Genomic DNA, 23952 nt, shown 5'->3' on the forward strand with positions numbered 1-23952 from the left:
TCTCAGCCTCTCCTTATTTAATAGGTGTTTCAAACTCAATCATCTTCATGTCCCTGTGTTGGATTTGTATGCATACATCTTTTTTCTGAGGAAAGCCAGGATACAGTTCTGCTGAAGTTGTCTCACTAGTACTGAGTAAAGAAGAAGGACCAACTCCCATGACCTGCTGGCTATGCTTTTCCTATTGTAACCCACGATGCTAATGGCCTTCTTTACTATGAGCACCCATTCCTGGCTCATTTTAACTTTAGGTCCACCAAAACCTCCAGATCTTTTTCTTTTTCTTTTTTTTTTTTCTTTTTTTTTTTTTTGCCAAGTTTTCTCCAGTGTTGACTGCTGGTCTATGGTATAACTGGTATACGGGTGTAACTGCAAGACTGGGCAACAACCATGCATCAACAGAGTATACAAGTAAAGTCTAGCAAACATTTGCTGTCTGACTTAAATGTAGTCTATTCATTCAAATGACACTGTTCCTAGAAATGGAGGGCAGGTTGACCACACATGAGCCTGTCTTTATTTGTGGCCTAACACTTGGCACGCTGAGCTTCATTATGTTTATGCTCAGGAAAACTACTCTCAATTGTTTCCAGCCTGTTGCAAACATAAGCCTACAAGCTGTATTAGATATGTACTATTGTATTTACCACAACTTCATGAAATCATGCATAAAATCCTAAAATGGCATAAAAGAAATTTAACTCCTCTGAATTTTTTGCTTTCAATTTCTGGCAACGTTTCAAAATAAACAAGGAAGCAAATAAATCCTTATATTGAAAGGTCAGCCATGACCTTATTTACAGAAAAATTAAAGTCAGCTTAAAGAAATATTCAGATGTAAAAAAGAGAAATGTAATTTTACCAATTATGACCTTATCAAATGAAATAGCCTCTTAATATCTTAGCATCTGTATGTCAATGAAGAAATTGTTTGTTTTTTTTTTCTAGCCAAAAGAGTACACTGAAATTCCCGGTTGCTTCAAAAATGAAATAAACAATTTGAAATGGAAAAGATAATGTTATTGTGCCTCAGATAACACAGACCTGTTGAGGCGCTACAGAGAATTAAAAATAGAATATTCTCATACACTCTCATCTTAAGAACCTTACCACTCCTGTGATAAAGCAGAAGAGTTTAGTTTTAAACATTCAAAGATAGAAAAGACTGTGGAAGTACAGCAATATGCAAAATACAGGTACAGGTTGAAAATCAATGTAATGCATGACCAAATAAAAGACTGCACTGTGTTATGTATTGAAGTTCTGAAAAAATATAAGAGATCGATGAAGTGCATTCTGGAAATCAAATATATACAATCATTTTGTTCCTCTATAGTTTCCTTCTTTGCCCTGTAAGTTTTCTTTATTTTTACATGATCTGATGGGATCACGTAAAAAAAAAAAAAAAAAAAAAAAACATGATGGGATTTTTACATGATTACAGTACATCTAAATTTAAAGATGAAAGACAAACCTCCACACAACTCTTTCTAATAGAAACCCATCTTCCATGCAAGCCACAGACAAAAAAAAAAAAAAAGTCTTTATTTCTATTTGTAGTAGTAGCAGTGCTTTCTAACAGAAAATTTCTCCTTAGTTCTTTCTTTCTTCTAAGTTTTAAGGCAACTGCAATGCCCTCAGTGAGGAATGTTTCTATGTGTCATGCTCTGTCCCTTCAGATTTATGACTGAAAAAACACTACTGATGTTTTAGAATAGAAATAACTTCCTCCCATGTTGTTACAAAATGTTTTAAATTCAACCAAAGGCAACATGAATACTTGGAAAAAAGGAAAATATTGTTTATGCAGAAGTATGTAGAAATGGGGAGAGATATAATAGATAATGCTTTTCATTTCAACTAAGAATTATAGGAAGACAGCTATGGTATTTATGAATACTATAATTAATTTCAGAATCCAGTGTTGTTCTGATGGTGTACAGAAAAATGGCTAAATGATGCATAGAAGTAATTAAACTAATGGAAAGTATTCAAAATATTTTCTTGGAGGTTCAAGAGTTTAAACAGCTTAGAGGGGAAAATAAGCATGCAGTGAACACAATCCAGAACTGTTTTTATTTACAAGCTCCTCAATCTTTCCTACCCCATACCCATCTTGTGTCTGATCTCACAGTGTAGGGCAGCTGTAAGTAGTCTTTAAAATGATAAGCAACAGCTGTTGTGTGTTTGACCTGAAGAAGAATTTCAAAGACAAAAGCAGAAGGACATGAGAGTGAAAATAGTTTTCATAAATGAAGTATTTGTAGAATTGTTTGAGCCTGTTTGTAGCCAAACTCTGGTAATAGTATCTGACATGCATCTTGGCTGCGTGAAACTTCACTTACAGACAGAAGCAGAAGAGAAGATAATAAAGGCAATGATCATTCACAGTCCATACATGAATAACTATAAAACAGCCTATTTTAAAGGAAATTCATTACTGAGCTTCAGAAATCAAGAACATACATTAAAAGATGTCAGAACTAAGGTTTGAAAGTGTACCTCTTCAAAGCTCATTTAACTCCTTATGCTGAACTAGCCAGCCAAGCAATTTCTGCAGAAGCAGTTACCAAAATGTTCTCACCCATTTTATTCTATCTTCTGATCTACTTTTGGATCCAGATTTACACTAATACCATAATTTTCAAAACACTCTGAACAACCTGTTTGTATCCTGTTAGAACTTAATTCCGCAGTACCTGGATATTGTAAGCACATTTCTAACACTGATCACAGTAGACATCCCAGTCTTGAAGGATGTTCAAGAAGCTCTTTCCACCAGCCCTGATGTTCCTGTCCCAGAGCTCTTTAGCAGTAGCATCCTCTGCAGTACATAATCCTTTTTCAAGGATTCTGTATAATTTTCCTTATGAAGCTTTAGATTATCATTAATATTGGGCAAAATAAAACCTTTCCCTTCATATTCCTTCATCAAATGCATCAGAAATATTTATTTGCATATTTAAAACCATTTTCCCTAGTTTTCTAAATCTTTATTTCTTCTGGCACAGAACTACGGCTCACACACTCTTCTGTAAAACTCAGAGCGCCATCACTGAAAATATTCACAGTTATTATCAAGCAAGAATCTTCTAAAAACAAAGAGACAGATATAAAGCAAAGAATATACCTTCTAAAATCATCAGGATGCACACGTATACATAAATATATTTTAAATCACAGCTATTGGAATGGATAATTTAGCAAAATAGGGTCAGATAAAACAAGAAACCTCCAATAAGTGTATTTGCACCACCAGCAACTCCTGACATTCTTATTTCTCTATATCCCACATTTCCTTCACAAAAATATGAAAATTAACATTAAAAAGAGATATAGATGATGTAAATTGATCTGTAGAAAGTGTGTACATTTCACAGGGTGCAATTCAAAGTTTATATTTCACAGAACAGATAACTAAAAGCAATCATACAGACTCAAGTTACTTAATGCCACATAACTGTGTATCTTTAAAAATATCATTGTGTTATAAATTATTACATAGAAACAATGCAACTACTGCTATAGCAGTGGAAAAGTAGATGATGCTATATGGGAAAGAAAAGTCCCACAGAAGATTTTTGTTTGAAGATTTAAGATTTAAATTATAATGCCATAATGTTAAAATAATCACTGGAAAAGAATCAAAGAATTAATTGCAAGTAACACCAGAAAGTGTGAAGTGCAACACAGTCAGCTAACTCAAGAGTTTACCAACATTTTTAACCATGACCACAGATCTAAAAAGAACACTTTTCAAAGGAGGTGGGTATTGAGAACTTTGTTGCAATTATTTGACTTATCAAGTCCTAAAACTGGTAATGAGCATTCTGTGTTTGAGAACATTTTGAATTTCAATTAAATTAAACTGACAGCCTTCTTATTAACTACTTTTTTTTTTTTTTTTTTTTTCAAATGCTTAAGGAATATTAACATCCTTATTTAACTAGGTGCTATCATTCATAGTAGTTGTTTTGCCAGCTCCTTTTCAAGTGTGGGACTATTTTCATGGCTCACTGTGCACAACTGCAATCCTCCCTGCATCAACTGGAAACTAAGATGATTGTTCCCACATGTCCGTGCCAGCCAGTCCACAAGGATTTTTATTTACTAAAGCCTTGAGGCTACACAACTTAACTACCATGAGCTACCATAGTACAACTGTAAAGTACCAAACCTACTTCAGAAACACAGCTTATGCCACACATGTATTGTCCTTTTACTAAATGTTTAAATGGAACAGTACGTTTATGTCTGCATTTCAATGTTGTCCAATTTATAAAATGAAAAAGCAGCATTCACTTTAAAAGACAACAAAAACAGAAGCCACTAAACAGAATTCCATTAATTTTACCACTCCAGCTAGTTGAAAATACACCAAATAATATCTGAATCAAATTATCCAGGCGAAAATATAGCTGCAACTTTTTTTTTTTTTTTCAGGAAATAATTTGTAAATATCTTTTACATCTAATAATGACATATTTTTCAAAAACGTTCACTGTCTGCAATACTTAATAATTTTAAGTATGGAAAGCACTAGAGAAATGTGAAGTACAGTGTAATCATATTATGTTATCATCTGGGACATCGTTTAACTACTTGTTGCGTTAGCTGATCTTATGTAGAGATTTTCCTAGGCATTATCAGTCAGCATTAACACCACTGATCTTTCACAGACTTGGATTCTCACTCATGTTTCCCACAGCAAGACCTTGAAGTTTCTTTCCTTCTAGAAGTTAAACAAGGAAGACAAAAATTAAAAAACCCACCATGTAACTAAAAGGAAAATCTTATTTAGAATTCTGTCAAGACAACAATCAAGCCATTTGAGGTTTATTGCCAACATAAGCCTTTCCAAAGATTTCTGGATCACCACAGCTGCAGAAGCTTCTGTATTTCATCATAACTTTTCTTCTGCAGAGGAGTAGAACAGACTAAGAATGCCTCTTTGCCCCCGCCACAAGATTGAGTTCGAAAATTAAAAGCAATAGATTGTGAAATGAAAGCTCTGTTACTTATGTTAGAAAAAAAAAGAAAAAGAACAACAAATCTCTTCAGTAGAGAAGGAAGCCCCCAAACTGAGTCACCAGTATGAAAAAAAAATGTTGTTGGCAGTTTCCATCCTTGAGCTCCAACACATAGACTGAACTACCCACATTATATTCCTGAATAGCATTCTTTACATCAAATTAATGCAATTCAAATCAGTCCTGTGTAAAAAATGAAAGACCTTACATTTCTATAACAAACTTTTACCTAGTTGTATGTGCCCTAAACAAGGGTGATTCATCATCTTCTTTAGTTTTTACCCCATACAGCAGCAGACACAAAACACCACCCACCCACAGCCCATTTCACTTTCACAAACCATGAGAGCCACATTTGCCTTTAAGGTCAGCCATGGATCATGGGCCCATCTCCCTTCAGTCACCACATTTAGCAATTTATGTCTTCCTTCAAGTGACTCCACCCCTCTTCCCTGCCCGTTTCTTAAGCATAAAAAATACCTCCCTGCAAATAAATGCAAAAGTACCTCCATCAGCACACTTACTCACGAAATAAGAAATAGCCAAAGAGCAGAAAGGATCCTTTGTAAAGCAGTCTTACCAAAATTCCACTCAAAATATCTCCAGTAAGAGCAAAAGTTTTAAAATTGTAGATAACAGCACTAGAATTTTTCTAATCATTCTCATTCACTATAATCAAACCTAACTGAAGCTTAATATATCTTATCACAGTATATTTTACTTTAAAAATGCCATTTAGGCTAATTGAGTTATTTTATAAAACAACAAGGTAAATGTGCTGTTTCTGACTGAAATAACCTGTTACATTTTATTATTTCGAAGTTAGAAAGCCTTACATTTGAAGTGATAACAAATGTCAACATTGTAACAAAGTAAAGCAAAGGTTTTATTCCAAATATTCGGCGCTGTCTGCATTCACCTGCTCTTTACACAGAGAATTGCCAAGAAGTCAATGACTTCCCAGCCTCTCTTTATAAAAAGATTCATTTTAAAAGAGAAATGGATTGCAATAAATCTCTACTATCATCATCTTTCCTCTTCAATTTTATTATTTTTTCTGTTTTAAAACGCAGATGCTCAGATTTTACAAATCCTTCTCCATTGGTAAGACTAAGCTTATAATTTACAAGATTTCTTTGTGGAGGCATTCAGATTTCACAATTCCACAAAATACATCTGCCAGTTTATGCCTATGCTACCTAAAGCAGTGATACACTGCAGTGCTAAGGTAGCTTCTGTCAGAGCTGCTTCTGAAATTGAGGAATTTCAGAAATTCTGAAATATTTTTGTCCACTGAGATACACAGCTGAAGTGAATGTATTCGCACCAATTTACATCAGATTTCTTCCTGATGGTAAGAGCAGAAGTTAAATACCAGCATACAAACATAGTATCAAGCTGTACCATCTTTCACTTTTCCAAGTAACGGTAGTCAAATCTGTTTAAATCAAAAAGGATCATTTGAGCTATTTAACCCCCTTCCTATTCTTTAAAAGACTTCACTTTAAACTGTAACATATAAAGCTTCTACACAACGGCAAAGAAAATCTAATCTAACATCCTTCCTTTTAGCAATTCTCTGTGAAGTGACATTTTCAGTATTCTGTAGCTGGAATAGCCTGACCTTGGCTCACTTTTATCTGACCTCAGCGTTGTCACATCATTAATAAGCACAGAATCAAAACAAAGGCTATACACATTAGGGTAAGAAAAGTTTGCATGGTTTGGCTCTATTATCATATGTACCCTTAAAATGGAACAAAATGAAATGCATATAGCAGAGGTGGTGAACCTTCTAAGAACTGGCTCCAAACTTTTTTCCTGGCAATAAACTATTTTCAGACCTCCCAACTCTGGCCACCATGATAGTTATTGCTTTACAGGATTATACTCTTTTGTTTCAGCCGTCAATAAAAACTTTAGATGATAGCTTTTTAAGTCAAAGAAGCCTATAAAAAAACCACTGCCATCACTAAGACAATGGAAAAACAGAACGAAAAGCACATCATGTTTAGAACTAGACTTAACATATTTACTGTTGGTTTTAGTAATTTTCTCTGAGCATGTGACAAAAATCCTTTGTATCTGAAATCTTTTCCACTTACCTTTTTTCAAAGCATATTAACTATGTTCATCAAAAATTCCAGATGTCCTCTGCTATTATACGTAAATACCCAGAAAACACTGGTGATGCTTTTCAGCAGTAGTTAATATTCTGCAGAGACTAAAAGATCATTATATCTCTGCTTGCACTTCATCTTTTACTACTAAAACAAATTGTTATTATAAGCTCGAATTTAAACTATCCTTGAAAAAAAATGCTTTAATTTTGGTGACATCATGAAAAACCCAATACTGGATCCAGTGCTGTTCAACTCATTATTTATCTGGATGATGGGAGCAACATAAGGTCCCAGAAAGTTTGCTGATGACAGAAAACTGGGAGGATACATCAGAGGCCATCCTGCCAGGCAGAGGGACTGAAGAAAAGGGCTGATAGAAACATTCATATTGATGCTATCGCTTCACATGCAGCTGCTGCATCCAAAACCTGAAGACAGCCTTAGAATACTATTATTAAGGCAAATAATAAAAGTCTTGTTATAAAGCAATTAAGATCAAATAAAAAAAATATTTTAGTACAAAATTTACTGAACTGAATTAATTAGTATAAGGTGATTACAAAGTAATCCTGTTTAGGCAGGGAGTCAACACTGCAACACTTCAGCTCAGGATTAGAACTGACCTTTTCTGGTTACTTTTACTTCTAGAAAGAAGCCCTCCCAGGCAGCTTGTTTTATGAGCTTGTTTTAGGACAGCATGAAATTCTACAGTGATAATTAACAAAATATATTCTGCAAAAAGAAGAATTGGACATGCAGAAAGAAAGGAGTGGGGCTTAATGCAGGCCAAGAAGTTATTAACTTTACTCATCTGGGAACTACAAACAATACCTTGTACAGTACAAAATTCCTTCCATAATGCTTTCCACCTGCTGGAGGGCTGCCATTCACCCTGCATCTCCCCGCAGCTGCTTTTCCATCTACTGCTGGAACCAAACACCCTCCCTTCAGATAAGACCTGAGGCCTGAAGATTGAAGATTCATGTGCTATAAGCAGACAAAATCTTTTCCTAATTCTACACTGCAGAAAAAAACTGCTATGTTCAGAATCAATGTTGTATTACAGCCATAGTACAGATTAGCTTCTTCAGCTTTAAACCCAGGTCTCGGAGAGTGCGCAGATGACAAAATCGTATTTTAATTCCACATCCACCTTCAATGGTGGATGCATGTGCATCTATGTAAAGCACACTTGCTCATTTTCAAGTGTTTAGCAAGTTGAACCCTATTCTCAATGCACTGAAAGACCCTCCGCGCCATCAGCTCTCTTGGCTCTCATGTTGCATAAACCACTTTTTCTACAAGAGAAGTACAAGCTTCCTTAAAGGATCTTTTGCTTTTTTGTTGCTGTTTGATTTAACAAATCTTAAAACTTAAATCAGAAACCAAGTACCTATGGCCTTTTCCGATACATAGGATTACATCTATATCACATTTGGTCTCACACACAGCCTGTGGGAAATGTAGAATTTCCCACAAAGATTCACAAAAAATAAACTTTCCCTTGACTGAACCACAATCTCTAAACTGAACCACAATCTCTAAACTGAAGAAGCTCCTTTTAAAAGACAAGACATTCACAAGTACTAAAGAAAGACACAACTGAGCTATATGAAGATTATATCTGCAGAATGGTTATACAACAGACTTCCCACAAAACTAAGAGTAGGTAAAAGGGAGTTTAGAACAGATTTACAAGATCTACACCATTATGAACTTTCCTGTCAAAGTTGTAATTCTAGTTTATTTCTGTCATTCATAATAAAATGATTTTCATATGTTTCAGGAAACATCTCAGTAACAGGAAAATGCAGTCAGAAGACACAAATTTGCTAACTGAAATGCAAAATTAAAATAACTATTTAATTTTTATTGTTGTATTTTGGCCCACAGCCCAGTCAAAAGATATAAGGAGCAAGTAAGCGTGCAAAAGAAATAAGAGAAAGAAGTAGGCAGTTCCATCCTGAAAAAGACAAAATTGCAAGCAGCACAGACAGCTTGATTTCAACCGTCTCATAGCTAACACCACACCTCAAAGTTTTTGGCACCCAATGAATGGGCCCTAGTTCATAATTTTTATTGAGATGCCTTCTTGCAGTTTATGTTCTTTCTGGTTCTGTTTAAACGGTGATAAGAAGCAATGTAACCAATCTACACAGACTGCTGTCCAGCTTCTGCACTGCTCAGGGTTCCAGCACATTTCTACAGGATAGCCATAGTTTAACAGAATCTCTCCAATAAACCAGTCTGGAAGTTGTAATATACTAGTTTGTGGGAAAGAGGCACTTTTGACCAGAAGAACTCCCTAACATATCAAAGAGTGGTAAAAAATTCGCTAAAATCCTGAGCATTTTCCAAATATGTGATTAATGCACCATTACAATAAGCACATCAGCTATGCAGCAGCTTTATTTTCTGATCTATGGATTTACTTGGACACAAGTAATACATTTGTTGTTCTTGATTGTCAAAGAAAGCAAAAAACATTCTTACATAGTTATATATCAATTTGTAATAAATACTCTGTTTGATTATATGATTATTATTTTATTGCTTTTTTTTTTTACCACTGCCCATCTGCCAGCAGTAAGATTGTGATGTCTTGAATACATGCTGGTCTGATAAAGAATTAGGAAATCAAATTAGTGGAGAGCCACCAGAATTCAGCATTATCCTCAGCAGCACAATAGGTACTACAAACCTTGCAAAACAGATTTGCGCAGTTGAAGATCATGTTAGACTCTCATACTTTAAGTAACATACTTCTCTGAAAAGAAACCAGCTGCACTGTATAACTGAATTTCACTGACATTTATGCCCTTGAAAGGGGTACACACCTTAAAATAAAATAAAAAGAAGTAATCTAAATAGTACTGTATGTTCCAAGTCTATGAAGTGGGTTTGTTTGTTTAAAAAAAAAAAAAAAAAAAAAAAAAAACAGACAATGCTTTTAACACTGGATTCCATTAAATGTAATAACCACCTCAACCCTGTATTCCATTCCCCATATTTTTATGATCCGTTTTTGTAGATACACACATAACTCGTGCATTGACCCAAATTAAAAAATTTCTAAATCAAAGACTGTTGCATTGGAAAGAACCACAGATTAATATCAGGTACCCTTGAACAGACCCCTTGAAAATTCATTAGGACATTAATTCTTCAGATTAGATTTAGAAAAGCATCAGACCAGAGCAGTCAAAACCAAACTCAGTAATCTGACAGATGAAAAAATGAAATCACAACGATCAAGCCATTTGGCCATAGTTCTACCTTGAACCCAAAGAGAATTAGACACAGTTTCTCAAATTGCACTCACAGATACTTTTAAAATAAATTAGACAAAAAGATCTGGTGCGTGACCTAATACATAAATATAGATATAGGTATCAAATAGATTGATATTTCAAGGGCTTAAAATTATTTCTATACTATACTTCAACAAATTGTCTTCTATACAGACTTCAAACAAATATGATCAGCTCAATAAACATTATTAACTAAACATTCATACCACATTTTATGTTCAGAAGATACCATACCTCTGTCTGAAGTATGGCAGCTCTCTGTTCTTTGGCAGTAAGTGACTCTTTAAGCACTTCAATGTGTTGCTTGCAATCTGAATTCTGATTGCTAAGGGTTTCAAGCTTAGTTTGTAAGGCAAGAAGTTCTGATTCTTTCTTTGAGAGTTCTTGTTTCAGTTGGTCAATCTGTAACGGGGAAAGTAAACAGTTTAATTGTTAATTTTATTTTCAATTCATGGCTGCATTTGAAATCTGGAAAGTGAGAATGAACAAAATAATAACGTAATTCATATCTCCTGTAAATTCTGGATAAGAATTAAGATGCGAACTGTTAACATGGTCACAACCTCATGTAATTTCAAGCACTCTGTTTTAAGAATGATTGTCATGCTCTCGCTGAAATTAAAAAGGAAACTCTTAAAGCTTAAATATGGTTATTTGGACTATAAATTAACCAGAGAACTCACTTAAGTTCAAAAGAATTTATTCTGTGTGAGGTTAAGTCTGACAGGATAGAAAACATACATAGGAAAAAAAGTTTTCACAAAAGTATAAATTCAATCCAATAGCCTATTCCTTCCAACAGCGTGATTCTTGTGACTTAAGTTATCACTGGTTCAAATGAATCAAGGCTTTTAGGAGCCTGATGAGAAAAAGCAGGCATCTTAGTAAAGAGAGGAAAAAAAGATTAGAAGAAATTTAACATTACTCTTCTTGCAGACTTGCTGCTGCCCACCATCCCCACCTCCATTTTTCCTTTCTGGCCATTCCTACGGAATTCCAGGTACTAGAAAAGCCAAGCCAAAGAGATTAGCTTAAGAGAAGACTGAAGAAAACGTTAGGAAAAAAATTCTGAGTAAAACATCTGTGAGACTGCATGTAAAAACATATCCTAGGGGAAACAGCAGAAACACGTTCTTATGTCAGTCTGGACATTAGGAAATACTACTTTTCTCAAAGACTGGTCAGGCAGTGGAACGGGCTGCCAGGGAGGTGGTGGAGTCACCAACCCTGGAGGTGTTCAAGGAACATTTGGATGTTGTGTTGAGGGATATGGTTTAGAAAGAACTATTGGTGATATGTGGATGGTTGGACTGGATGATCTTGTAGGTCTTTTCCAGCCTTGGTGTTTCTGTGATTCTTAGGAAGGAGCTTCTGAATTTCAAAGTATATCAATAGATGTTATGGAACTGTGATCATTCTTCCCCTTCCATAATGCTAAGCAGGAGGGGTGGCCACAGAATACAAAAGAGTGGTAGATTTAGAATGTGCAAATCTGAACAAAGCACTGGACAACACAAAGAGTGATGCTAACATATGGCAAATTAGGTGACTGTATTTTTTAAAGTGCCGTGACGTAATACTGGTCACCAGATGAGTTCAGATAGATCATCTCATGAGAATAATTTGAAATAAGAATCCTGAGTACATCTGCATAGTTCAGGGAAACCTTGTTTCCTTTATACTTGGAAAGTTTTCTTGATGACTTTAAGTCAGACCTTTGAAATTCAAGTTTCATTTCTGCAATGATTATAGAAGTGCTATAACAGTGGTTTTTATTCTCTTAATTCAATTGCATCCCAACAGACATTTGGATGCAAGAAGTCTAGAAGGGCTAGATAGGTTATTCAAAAGGAGAGAATAATAAAATATATATATGTATTCATATGTATGTATGTATACCCATATGTTGATCTCACTGAGCTTTAATTCTAAAGATTCACCGATTAAATACTGCATAGTGCAGTCACTAGAAATATTTTCTGCTGATTAAACTATTTCTTTGATATTTAGTTATGCACTTTTCTACATTTTGTTTCATTACACATTAAATAAAAATACTATTTCTTCCAAAAATATATTCCATATGCATGACAATACATTTATTCCTTATTTCTCTCCATAAATCTTAGTACATCTGCATACGTGTTTAAGGTACTTGGCCAGCCAACCCTGAGCTACTGTATGAAATCAAGAATCCATGCAAGAACTAAAAACAATCACTAATCATCTTCGCAATCTTGAAATATCAAAATAAGAAAAGCGGCATACAAAAATAATAATAATAATAAAAACAGATGTCAAGAAAATATTAAAAAGGGCAGTTAGGAAAGTGCAAGAGAGAAAATCCTCTTAAAAGCAAACCACCTTCTTCCATCCCTTGCCAGAACATGTAATCAAATATGGAAACTGAGACACAAACGTGTATGAAATCAACAGTGGGAAAATCTGTCTACAGTATATGAAGATAAAAAATAGATCTGTAGCCAACTTGAATTTTGTCACATGCATTATATGAGACCTACGTGAACATCAGGAACACTTAATCTCTCCTAGAAAGTCTTCCCATTTTTTTCAAGGATACAACCCACACTCTGAGAAATAATCAACCTCTTTCCAAAAGCTTGATTTTCATCACAGGTATGTTCTTCGTGTTTCAGAAACAGCATTTGTTCTTTCATTTTGGCTACAAGACCCAGAAATAGCCAGAAGTTTAAAAATTGGCTATAACTCTCAAAAAAAAATCTGTGGTAAATAATTATTCTTTTGGCTGATGTGTAATTAAAGTATAAAGATAAAAATGTACTAAAACTTCAATTTTAAAAATAATGTATCAAAAATATCAAAGGTATAGGAAAAAAACACATTACTTCTAAAGACAAGTTTTTATTTTTGGTTATATTCACTTTCTAAAAGCCCTGCAGAAACTATTAGCCTGTAAAAAAAAAAAAAAAAAAAAAAAAAACTTGAATGGCCTGAAGCCATTTTCTTTCCTGCAGATGTACAGACATTTTCACTTTGTAATAATAAGTGGTATAGAATATCAACAGTACGATTCAGTGAAATCTTCCAATAAAAAACAAGAAAGTGAGAACATTTTTGTACTTTATTAAGACCACAATGAAAAGTCTACGCACTACAGCACTCACAGAGCTCTGATCATGACCTTCCCATTTCATGTATTTAATCTGCCTGTCACCACTTTTCCTATGTTGCTCCCTATGACTTTCACCTCCTCTGCTGAAACCCTAGTTCCTTTGCCTTCTCTTTCAATTAATAATTGTCATTTCCTTAGATACTAGCTTTTCCATACAATTATTATCCTTTTTCTTATATTACTGATTTACATAGCAAAAGTCTTATGTGACATTACATAGAGAAAAAAGCAAGCAAACAAAAACAATCAGAGGATTTTCCCTGAATATTGCATAGCTTAAAATCAAAGGCCTGAATCTTTAAGTCAATAATTCTATTAAATGAAACAATGCTGATTTATATATCATAGGAGTCTCAGGTTTTTTGTGACAAATGATACCTGCTTTTTAGAATGAAGAAATTAAGTGAAAGAACAGCAGTGCAAGTGAGGTGAAGTGGCTGCATAAGGTAAATTAGACACTTATCTGTAGTTTCTAAAGTCTGTATTGTGCAAGCCCTTGTTTTTGGTGTAAAGTGTTTTTTTTTTTTGGGGGGGGGGGGGGGGGGGGTTTGGTTGGTTAGGATTTCTTGGTGCATTATTTAGAGGTTTGATTGTTTTTTTACGTTTTTATAACAGATCCAGATCTGTCCTCAAAAAAACGGTGTACTTTTTTTTAGTATATTTCTTTTACAGTATCACCTAGAACTTCTTCTTTCAAATAACGTAAAAAGTAATTGCACATAAATGCTAATTACAAAGAGCTTGTTATAGTTGACTTTAACAATTCTTAAAACTCAGCTCTAAAAGCAGAACTGAACTGTCACTAGATTTTCATACTCGTTCCTGTAAAGAACATGAGAACTCTAAAACTCAGAGAACTACTTGAATTCCAGTGTAAACTCTTGCCTGTAAAATTCATCAATATTTCTTTAAATATTTGAGTGCTTATTCAAATGGGGGAAGGTAGTCGTAGCTCTCAAAAATGCATATTGTTCTATTTGTTTTCTTTAACTCCTTATTACAGATACTGAAACATCATATCCTTAATGCAATACCATAATGGTAATACCCGTCCATTCAAATACAAAGTAGAGCAACATTAACTGGACAAGAAAAAAACATAAAGCAAGTTTTCTCACTTCTATAATTTTCTGTTTCACAGCAAGTCAAAATTTAAGCTATAATAATTGGGAGAATTGATTATTAAAAATGATTAAAATTATTAAATAAATTACCTCCAATATTCTCTGTCATTCATGTGCAATAAATAAAATTCTATATTGGCCTCCATTTAACATTTCTCATTTAATGAAATGAACAGCAGCTATAAAGCAAGTTATATTTCAAGAATAAATGTGAAGTATTAAGAGCTTTATAAGCACCTAAGACTGCTAACTGTGAAAAAGCTTTGTTCCATTCTTTGCCATCAATCAGGAATTCTTAATCAGAATTTATCAACAATCTCTCATTAAATAGATTGAGTATAAGGCTTGTTTGCTGACAACTACATAAATATTTTTCCACCTTGAATTGTTCCAAGATGAATGATAAAATAATATCTTCTGCTTCAAATCCCTACTTTAAGAAGTAAGGACTGGTAAAAGAAAACACAAAATTTCATCAGAATGCGACATTCATCAAAGATCATAAGATTGTGAAAAAACATCTTTAACAATCTTCTCATTCATATGTTTTCTGCATGACAAAAATCTCTACTGAACCTCTTCATCTCCAAGATATTAGAAAATTAACAAAATAACAGACATTTTACAACATTTTTAATCACTTGATTTGCTGAGATGTTTTAGGAGTTTTATAGTAAATTAGTAAAACTGAATTGCTTCAAATTTAACCAGAACTTTAGCTACTCTTAAGCTACTGAGCTACTATTTTGAACTTAAATAATACATCGTTTGAATTTTCAGCATTTTGGCTTTTTGTTTATTTTTATAAAATTGCATTATTTCCACATGGTACCAACGCTCCCATTTCCTCAGCAGTGTAAATCCACGTAAGTTAAAATATGCTCAGATGTCCCAAGAAAGCATAACCGCCTATGACGTAGTTTAAAAGTTTCACAGAATTCAACAAGTCTTTATCAGTGACAGAGTGCAATCAAGTGTCTGCTCGATCGCAGGTTTGCTGATGACACCAAGCTGTGAGCGTAGTTTATACAATAGAAGGAAGGGACACCACCCTAAGGGACCTGGACAAGCATGAAAAGTGGGTTTAGGGGAATCTAATGAGATTCAAGAAGTCCAAATATAAGGTGTTGCACATGGGTCAAGTCAATTTCAGACATGACAACAGTCTAAATCTACAAGAAAAATGTAGAGCTGTTTGAGTAGGCTCAGAAGAGAGACAAGAAGATGATCAGAGGGCTGGAGCTACTACCAAAACTTAAATTTGTATAGATAGGGATGGTTATATCAGCTTACACCTCCATATTTTAAGCAAGAGCCATAATTCATTATTTTATTGTTTCATGAACAAAATGTTCAAGGTGGAGGACTAGGAATAAACCAATACAAATACTAACATTATGTATAATTTACTACAATTTTAAGGCAATTAGAAAAACTGTAGTTTTTCTAATTTTCTAAAGTAGTTTTAGAACTCACAAGAAAGTGTATTTGGAGAGAATTCATCTTTACCTAGAAAGCAGCTGAGTAGGTTGAAATTTAAGGAAGTAAAGAGTCCAGGCAGACACAAGGCTTTAATTCTGATGTATTTTAAAATAACTATGAGGCTTTTACCAAGAAAATGTGTATTCCACCACTACGTACTTACAATCTGATTGTCAGCCCAATTATCTATGTACAATGATTTTAAATGAAGGGTACATTGCAGGAACAAAGTCATTAAATTGTAAGTTTTTAAAATACAAAAAAAAAGACCCTTAATTTCATATAACCTAAGGAGCAGCAGTCCTTATTGTAAAACTTCTATCAAATATAAAAGCACAAATAAAATTGTTCCAAAATGCTACAAATCAAAATAATGAAATAATTAAAAAAAAAAAAAAAAAAAAACAGCATTAAAACATACAAAATAAAGGGAAAAGGGAACATGGTGTAAAAACTAATGATTGCAGTTGTCTCAGCAGGAGCACTGGAATAGACTCCTCCTTACCTCTCATAAGTTAATATATAAATGAATTTTTATTTCACTGAAATACTTCACTCTTCTACAGCGACAGTACCATATAGCAGAGAATTGCCAATAGAAAACATCCAGACATGCTAGTGCTGGAAAGAGTCTAGTTAAAACTTTTGTTCACATTATTTAACCAATGTTAAGATATTAATAGATTTTACCTTATTTTTCATGAACTTCGAGTGACTCTTGTAAACTTCTATTTGTTTGATTTCTTCTTCTCGATCTTCTGTATTCAGAACTCCATTTGTCTTTAACATCTGTATCTCATCTTCAAGGTCTCTTATATTGCGCTCAAGTGAAGCTATTTTTGTATCCTATATTATACAAAAAATAATATTGGAAATTATATTAATCTTGTATTTAATACATAACAAAATTATTTCTGTACTTACAGAAATAACAAATAATAAGATTGTAAAAATACATAGTAAAAATACAGATTGCATATACACTGTCATAAACCATGAGTAATTCCATTGAAATCAGTTATACAGATTTTACATCTCTTTCATAAAAAAACCAAAAAACCAAACCAAAACAACAACAACAACAAAAAAAAAAACAGCAGATCAGTACAATCCTACATTACATTGTACTGCCTATAGAGAACACATCCTGGTTAGAATCATCTCTTTGTTCCTCCACAGTTAGGAATGAAAGGAGAATGGAAGAAGCCCTTTATTTTGTGCTTGCATATGGATGACATATATTCTTTATACTCCTAACCACTTGGTCCTGGCTATAATTCCAAGCTCTTAAACACAAAGGCTAAGTTTAGTCTAGAGAGGCTTGTCCATCAGAACTGCAGGAAGATAGGCCACTTTATTATGTGAGCTGGTCTAAGGCAATTTGCAAGTTTCATCAGGGTTTCTACTTCTGCCTGCTGTCATCGGGAACAAAGGTTGTTTCCTCACATAGTTTTCCTCCACCACATCACCAAGAGGAGATTTAGCACTTTTTATTATGAGTCTTGAAAATAGATAAACCCAAGAAACCACAAGCACTAAAAAATTCTGTATCACAGGCAATAGCTGCCACGTGTGCCAGCACAGCTGTGACAGCACCCAGTGATTTTGTTGATGTTGTTGCCAGTCATTTGGAAATTGAATAAATCTCTTCAGTGAGAGTCAGAAATATATCCGTATTAATAGAAAAGAGGAAAAAAAATTATATGATTCCACCAACCAGGAGAACTTCCAATTAGGACCAATATGGGACTTCCAATGGTTTTAAGTGGTTGATGTCTTTGTAAGGCCACTCTCTTTGAAAAATCATGACAGAACTGTCAGAGATTCTTAACAACTAGAGAAAGGCAAATGTTGCACTCATCTTAAGAAGAGACAAAAAGAATTAAACTAATTGAACGATAGGCACAGCTTCACTACAGACCTTGGGAAGTCTTCTTGTACAGTAGTTTTCATCACATGAAGGCGAAGACATTTTGGAACAGTTGGTATTGATCTGCCAATGGTAAATCACTCCTGATCAACCCAATTGCCTTTACAGATAAAATGATTATGCTTGTGGATGAGGAATGAAGGGTGACTGTCATTCACCTCAGCTCTAGCAAGACTTTGGAATCAACCTTCCACAGCATTCTTGTGTCCAAGTTATGGTCTGTATGGGTGATCAACTGGCAAGGAAAAAAAAGGTTTTATGATCAGGGTTAGAGCTGCTAATTGGTTGTTCTCTTCCTGGAATAGTAATAAGGAGAATATCGTGAAGTCCATGCTGGGACCTCTGGCATTTTTTAGTGTCCTGAAAGGTGTGGCAAAGCACTTATCTGTAGATACAACCAAGCCGGGAGACCCGTGAAAATACTCAAGAGGGACCTAACAGACCAATGCAGACAGGATCAATGGGCAGACAGGAACCTTAGATAACTCAGCAAAAACAAACACAAAGTCTTGCACCAGGAAAAGAATAAGTCCTTGCACCTGTATCCATGAGGGACTGACTGCCTTGGGAGCAGTTCAGCTGCTCTTCAAAAATGACCTTGATGAAGGGATAGAATGCATTCTCAGCATGATTATACAAAGCTGGGAGGAGTGACTAGCACACTAGAAGGCTGTGCTGCCATTCAGCAAGATCTGGACTGGCTGAGAGGTGGGTGGGCAAAAACCTTATGAGGTTCAACTATGGCAAGTGCTGAGTCCTACAACTGGGGAGGAATAACTACATGCATCAGTACAGATTAGAGGCTGATTTGCTGGAGAAGATGTTTGCAGAGGAGGACCTGACTTTCCTGGTGGACAACAGATTAACCATTAGCCAGCAGTGTGAATTAGTGGCCAAAAAGTCCAGTGGTATCCTGAAGTGCACTAGAAAAAGGATGGCCAGCAGGTTGAGGTGATCTTTCCCTTCTACTCTGCTTTGGTAAGATCCCAGCTGGAGTACTGATCTAGTTCTGGGTTCTTCACTTCAAGAAAGGCTGGGAACTTACAGAAAGAGTCCAGAGGAGAGCCACAAAGATGACTGAGGGCCTGCAGCATCTCCCATATGAAGAGAGGCTGAGAGTCCTGGAGCTGTTCAGCCTGGAGAAGAGAAAGCTGAGAGATGATCTTATTGATGCTTATCAATATCTAAAGGGTGGGAATCAAGTGGCTGGGGCCAAGCTCTTTTCAGCGGTTAGCTAGCAACAGAACAAGGGGCAATGGGCAGAGACTGAAATATAGGAAGTTTCATAAGAACATGGGGAAAAACTTTACTGTGAGTGGGACAAAGCACTAAAACAGGCTGCCCAGAAAGGCCACGAAGTCTCCTTCTCTGGAGATATTCAAAACCCACCTGGAAGCTTTCCTGTGTAACCTACTGTACAGGACATGCTTTAGCTTGGACTAGATGATCTCCAGAAATCACTTCCAACTCTTATGATACCATGATTCTGTGAAAAGGATTGTAATATCCTGGTGGACACAGCAAGTTCAACAGGAGTCAGCAACAGATGCTGACAGTAAAAGCAGCAAACAGTATCCTTGGCAGCATACACACTAAGCAGATCAAGGAAAGAGAGATATGTTAGACTGCACTTTACAATCCTCAATCAGTTTAATGCCCTGCTGTACAAGACATTAAACCTGATGTTAAACCTGAGTGAGACTAGCATGGGGGCAAGAGGACTGGAGCACATAACCGCAGAGGAGAGGCTATGGAAATTAAGCTTGTTCAGCCTAGGGAAGAGAAGGCTTCAAGGGGAGTTAAGCATAGCCTTCCAGTACCTACAAGTATTATAGCTTGAGAACAAGCACTGGAACAGGTTGCCCACAGAGGCAGTATAACCCATTCTTGGAGGATTTCATGATAAAGCCTCAGGTATCTCCCTCATTACTCACACAGAATGAGTAAGTTCAGTGACCTTATGCCAGTCTGATCCCACTGACTGTATGTACATGTTCAGTGTCTTGCCAGTGAGTTCTACTAAGGATTTGAGCAACTTCAATTATTAAGGTCATCTTCAAAAACGGCTTTGCAATACTATTAATTGTAGAAGCAAGTAGATGTGTTTCCCACACATCATTACTTGCCTTTTCTGCACTATTCATAACCAAATTAATACCAAGTAAAATTTGAAAGTCTTTATCAGATCTCATTCCTTTAATGAATGTGTAAAAAAAAAAAAAAAAAAAAAAATCTATTAAGCTCTATTCCAATTAAGCTCTATTCCACAGAAAACATAGAAAACACCATACTGTGACTGTAGCAAGCTACAGAACACAAATCTCATTCCCAATATTTAGATGAAAATTAACAGAGGAAAACCGTGTTTCTTCCATGGAAAAACTGTGCTTTCATTCAACAGTTTTGTTCCGTCACACAGTCCAAACCACAGCAAACAAGTAAGTCTATCGTGATAGAGTTCAAATGCAAAGAGAATGGCTCGGAAATGGATAACAGGATAAGAACTTGCTCACAGCTGTACAAAATGGTCACAGAATATTTTATATGCATCAGAATCCTGGTTTTATACATAGCCACTTATCATTTGGACAAACTGGTAATTCTGCATATACACAGAGAGGCTGCTGGTTTGCCCATCAAACCTGAAGGTTTTCCTGCCTGCACAACTGCTGGAAAGCAAGGAACATCACAGCTCGAGGACAGCACAGACAGTCTGGAGCTCCCATTGGGTACTGCCACAGAGGTAGCTGGGTTGGCTTACATGAAGGACAGAAAGTCACATAGCTTTGCTTTCACTGAAAATTTTGACAGAACAGGCATATTCCCATAAAAATTTCCTGATTCCACTGAATCAGCATTTTCCCACAGTAAACTTCAATTGAAATACTTTCAGTCAGCCCTTGTTGTGGCACGGGGTCTGGCAAACTTTCAGGAACTGAAATAGAAACAGATGCCATATTTCCTTCAAACCACTAAGACTTATCTGCATTAGTAGCATTCTAACAAACTAAGTTAGTCTGTTGAATCACAAAGAAGATTCCTTTGCAGCAATATTGTGAGACATGCTGGTATTAAGTGGTACTAACAAACATCTTCTGCACTCTACGATTTTGCATTTTTTCAGTCAAGCCTCCTAAATCTCTGTTGGTTAGACTATCCATTTCTTCCAGCAGTAATTGGTACTTCATCTATTTTATTAAACAGTGTTTCAGACAATCTGCAAGAGAGGACAGGGCTTTATCTATCCTTGGTCTAGCAGAAGTTCAACTCTCTGGAACACGAAGCTCAACTTGTTTTTGTCCTGATGCTAACAAAGAAAACGACATTTCACAATGCAAAGGAGAGTGCTACTACAGATGAGTTTCCATTCAGTAATGAATCGCGTTTCAAGTTAACTTATAAATCCAATCCCTACCCCAAAAACAAGGAGCGACAGTACATTTCCTGAACGTTTAGGAAAGGACAAGTAAGGCAAAACTTTTGTAAAAAATACAGCATACCAGTCTTCTATTCTCTGAATTGGTAAGTAATGAATTGCTACACTTACACAATTTCAAATAGCAGATACATTTAACAAATTATGCCTGTGTTACTTGTAGGGCTTTCTACAAGGAATCAGCAGCAAATAAATGAAAAATCACTTTTACTAGAACTTGCAAGTAAATGCAATATACACAAACTCAACTAGTCTTACTATAAACTTTTTCAAACTAATATGGAGAATACTGGGGTTTATTTCCAAAGACAAGGGAAAGTGAAAGCTCATGCAGTCTTAAAAATAGGAGTATATTGCACTGCAAACACATAACACACATTTTCAGAACCAAATCCATACCTGAAATATCACAGCTGGATCAATACATAAAAGTGGCTCTTTCTGCAATCAAGGTAAACCATAAATATTTTGAATTACAGCTTGCTATTTTTAAAGAATTCAATTCTTGTTGCTAGAGTATATAAGTTTCAGAATAGTCAGTACTCTGCAGTTAGGCTTCACGCCTCATCATTAGGCATCTTATTTCTGACTTTCTCAGAATCACTGATTTAAGTCTGGAAATACATGAAAAACATATTGAAATTTTGACCTGATTGAGGTGTTCAGGAATATTTCCACCAAGAATGAAATAATGAAGAATGTTTCCTTTCGCTCTTTTTGATTTGTAAATGATTTTGAATGGTAAACAATTTGGATATGAGTCATAATCAAAAATCCCAGTGATCTGGCATCTGCCTACAAACAAAATATAAGGATGCATGGGTGCAATGTCAATTAAAGGAATATATTTCAATACAACAGGCTTATTTTATGCTTAAGCAAACAAAGACTTCGGCATGAGAAAAAATATGTTATTTGATCATGAATCACAAAGTCTCAAGCAACAGTTGTAAAAAAAAAAAAAAAAAAAAAAAAACCCTTGCCTGGCTTTCTGTGCAACACAAGTAATAAAATCATATGAACACTGTTAAATATTTATTTGCACCTTATGTTAGTGTATACTTGCTATCTCTAACCTTAGCATGCTGTATTTTGTGATTTATTTATTTTGAGGCCTGGAGAGGCCTCTTTTGTATAAAAGATATGTCATGTAGGTATACAGACTACAGTTTGGTCTGTCTGCAGGGCTCTGTCTCTATACACAAAGCTAAACTCAAGTTATTCATTATAATACATCTGATAATCATTTTAAACATTCTGATGGCTCCTATCAGAACACTTCCCTGTTTATCAACACCTTATTTTTTAATTCACAGACACTGAAAGAAAACACAGCCTTTCAGTAGTGATGGTGACTGAGCCAAATGTAACTGAACTCTCCTACAGTCCTTATTAAGCTCTTAGAGATGAGGCAGGGTGGAATCTGACCTTCTTATTTTATAGAACACTGTATAAAACACAACAAATATCACCTAGTATCCAACACTGGCTCAACTCACTCAAAATTCTGTTACACATTTAAACCAACTGTTATCCTCTGATATCCTTAGTTCTTAAACATCCTTAGTTTATAAACAACTAAACCAGGTCTTTCTTACGTGCCTAATAGTCAGTAAAAATTCTTGTACTATAATTCCTATTTCATGTCATCTGTATACTGTAAGCAATATATCCAGAACTGCAGGCAACTGCTCAATAATTACTTGTGTAAGAGAAGTCTACGCTTTCCAATATATGAACTGACTAACCTAACAGCAACCTCCACAGCTATAAGTTATTTATATGAAAAGTATTCTTTAAACGCTCTCATAGCAGCTGATAGCAACAAAGCTGCTGAAGAAGTGGTGGGATCGTGTTTTCCAACCTCCCAAGAGTCACAGAACTATAGCCAGGTCACATTCTGTGCTACCTTTAAGTTGCCTACCTTCTTAACCTTGCTCTCTGCCTTAGTTACAACATGAGTTATTCATTTTGGAATGGATGAGAATAATTCACTGACTTTTTATGGTCTTTATAATACTACACTGAGGAAAACCAGTCAGAATGCCTTTCCTAATTCATTGCGATTCAATACAGTACTATATCAGTTGACACTCAAACTTCCCTGCTCAGGCCCTCTGAACAGGGCAGGGTACAGCCACGGTTTGCTATATTAGAGGGTAAACTTCTCCCTCCTCCTATACTCAATACTGCAGGGAAATCATTGCTTCAGTCCTTGATTATTTAAAACAAATGTTCAGCTTCTTTGTTCTTGTGTTTGTTTTTTTTTTTTTGTCTTCAAAACAAATGTTGTCTGGATTAAAACAATTGAAATTAACTTGCAAGCTTTCCAAAGCTGGAATTTGTAATGAAGGCTGATTTT

The 23952-nt window shown here is 35.2% G+C and overlaps 1 protein-coding gene across 6 annotated transcripts in view; it reads right to left on the reverse strand.

The window, feature by feature from the left end:
* The window catches only part of ERC2 (ELKS/RAB6-interacting/CAST family member 2), a 428344-nt gene that overhangs the window by 311349 nt on the left and 93043 nt on the right, over positions 1-23952 (reverse strand). For all 6 annotated transcript variants that reach the window (XR_007379214.1, XR_007379215.1, XR_007379216.1 and 3 more), the window contains 2 exons: positions 16915-17070; positions 10699-10866 (listed from right to left, as the gene is read on the reverse strand). Coding sequence is in view for 3 of the 6 variants with exons in the window: in XM_048956930.1 (XP_048812887.1) it covers positions 10699-10866; positions 16915-17070 (324 nt within the window). In the remaining 3 variants the exon portion in view is untranslated. The remainder of the gene's footprint in view (positions 1-10698; positions 10867-16914; positions 17071-23952) is intronic.

The sequence above is a fragment of the Lagopus muta genome, chromosome 11 (genome assembly GCF_023343835.1).
Source record: "Lagopus muta isolate bLagMut1 chromosome 11, bLagMut1 primary, whole genome shotgun sequence".
In the NCBI taxonomy this organism is placed as follows: Eukaryota; Metazoa; Chordata; class Aves; order Galliformes; family Phasianidae; genus Lagopus; species Lagopus muta.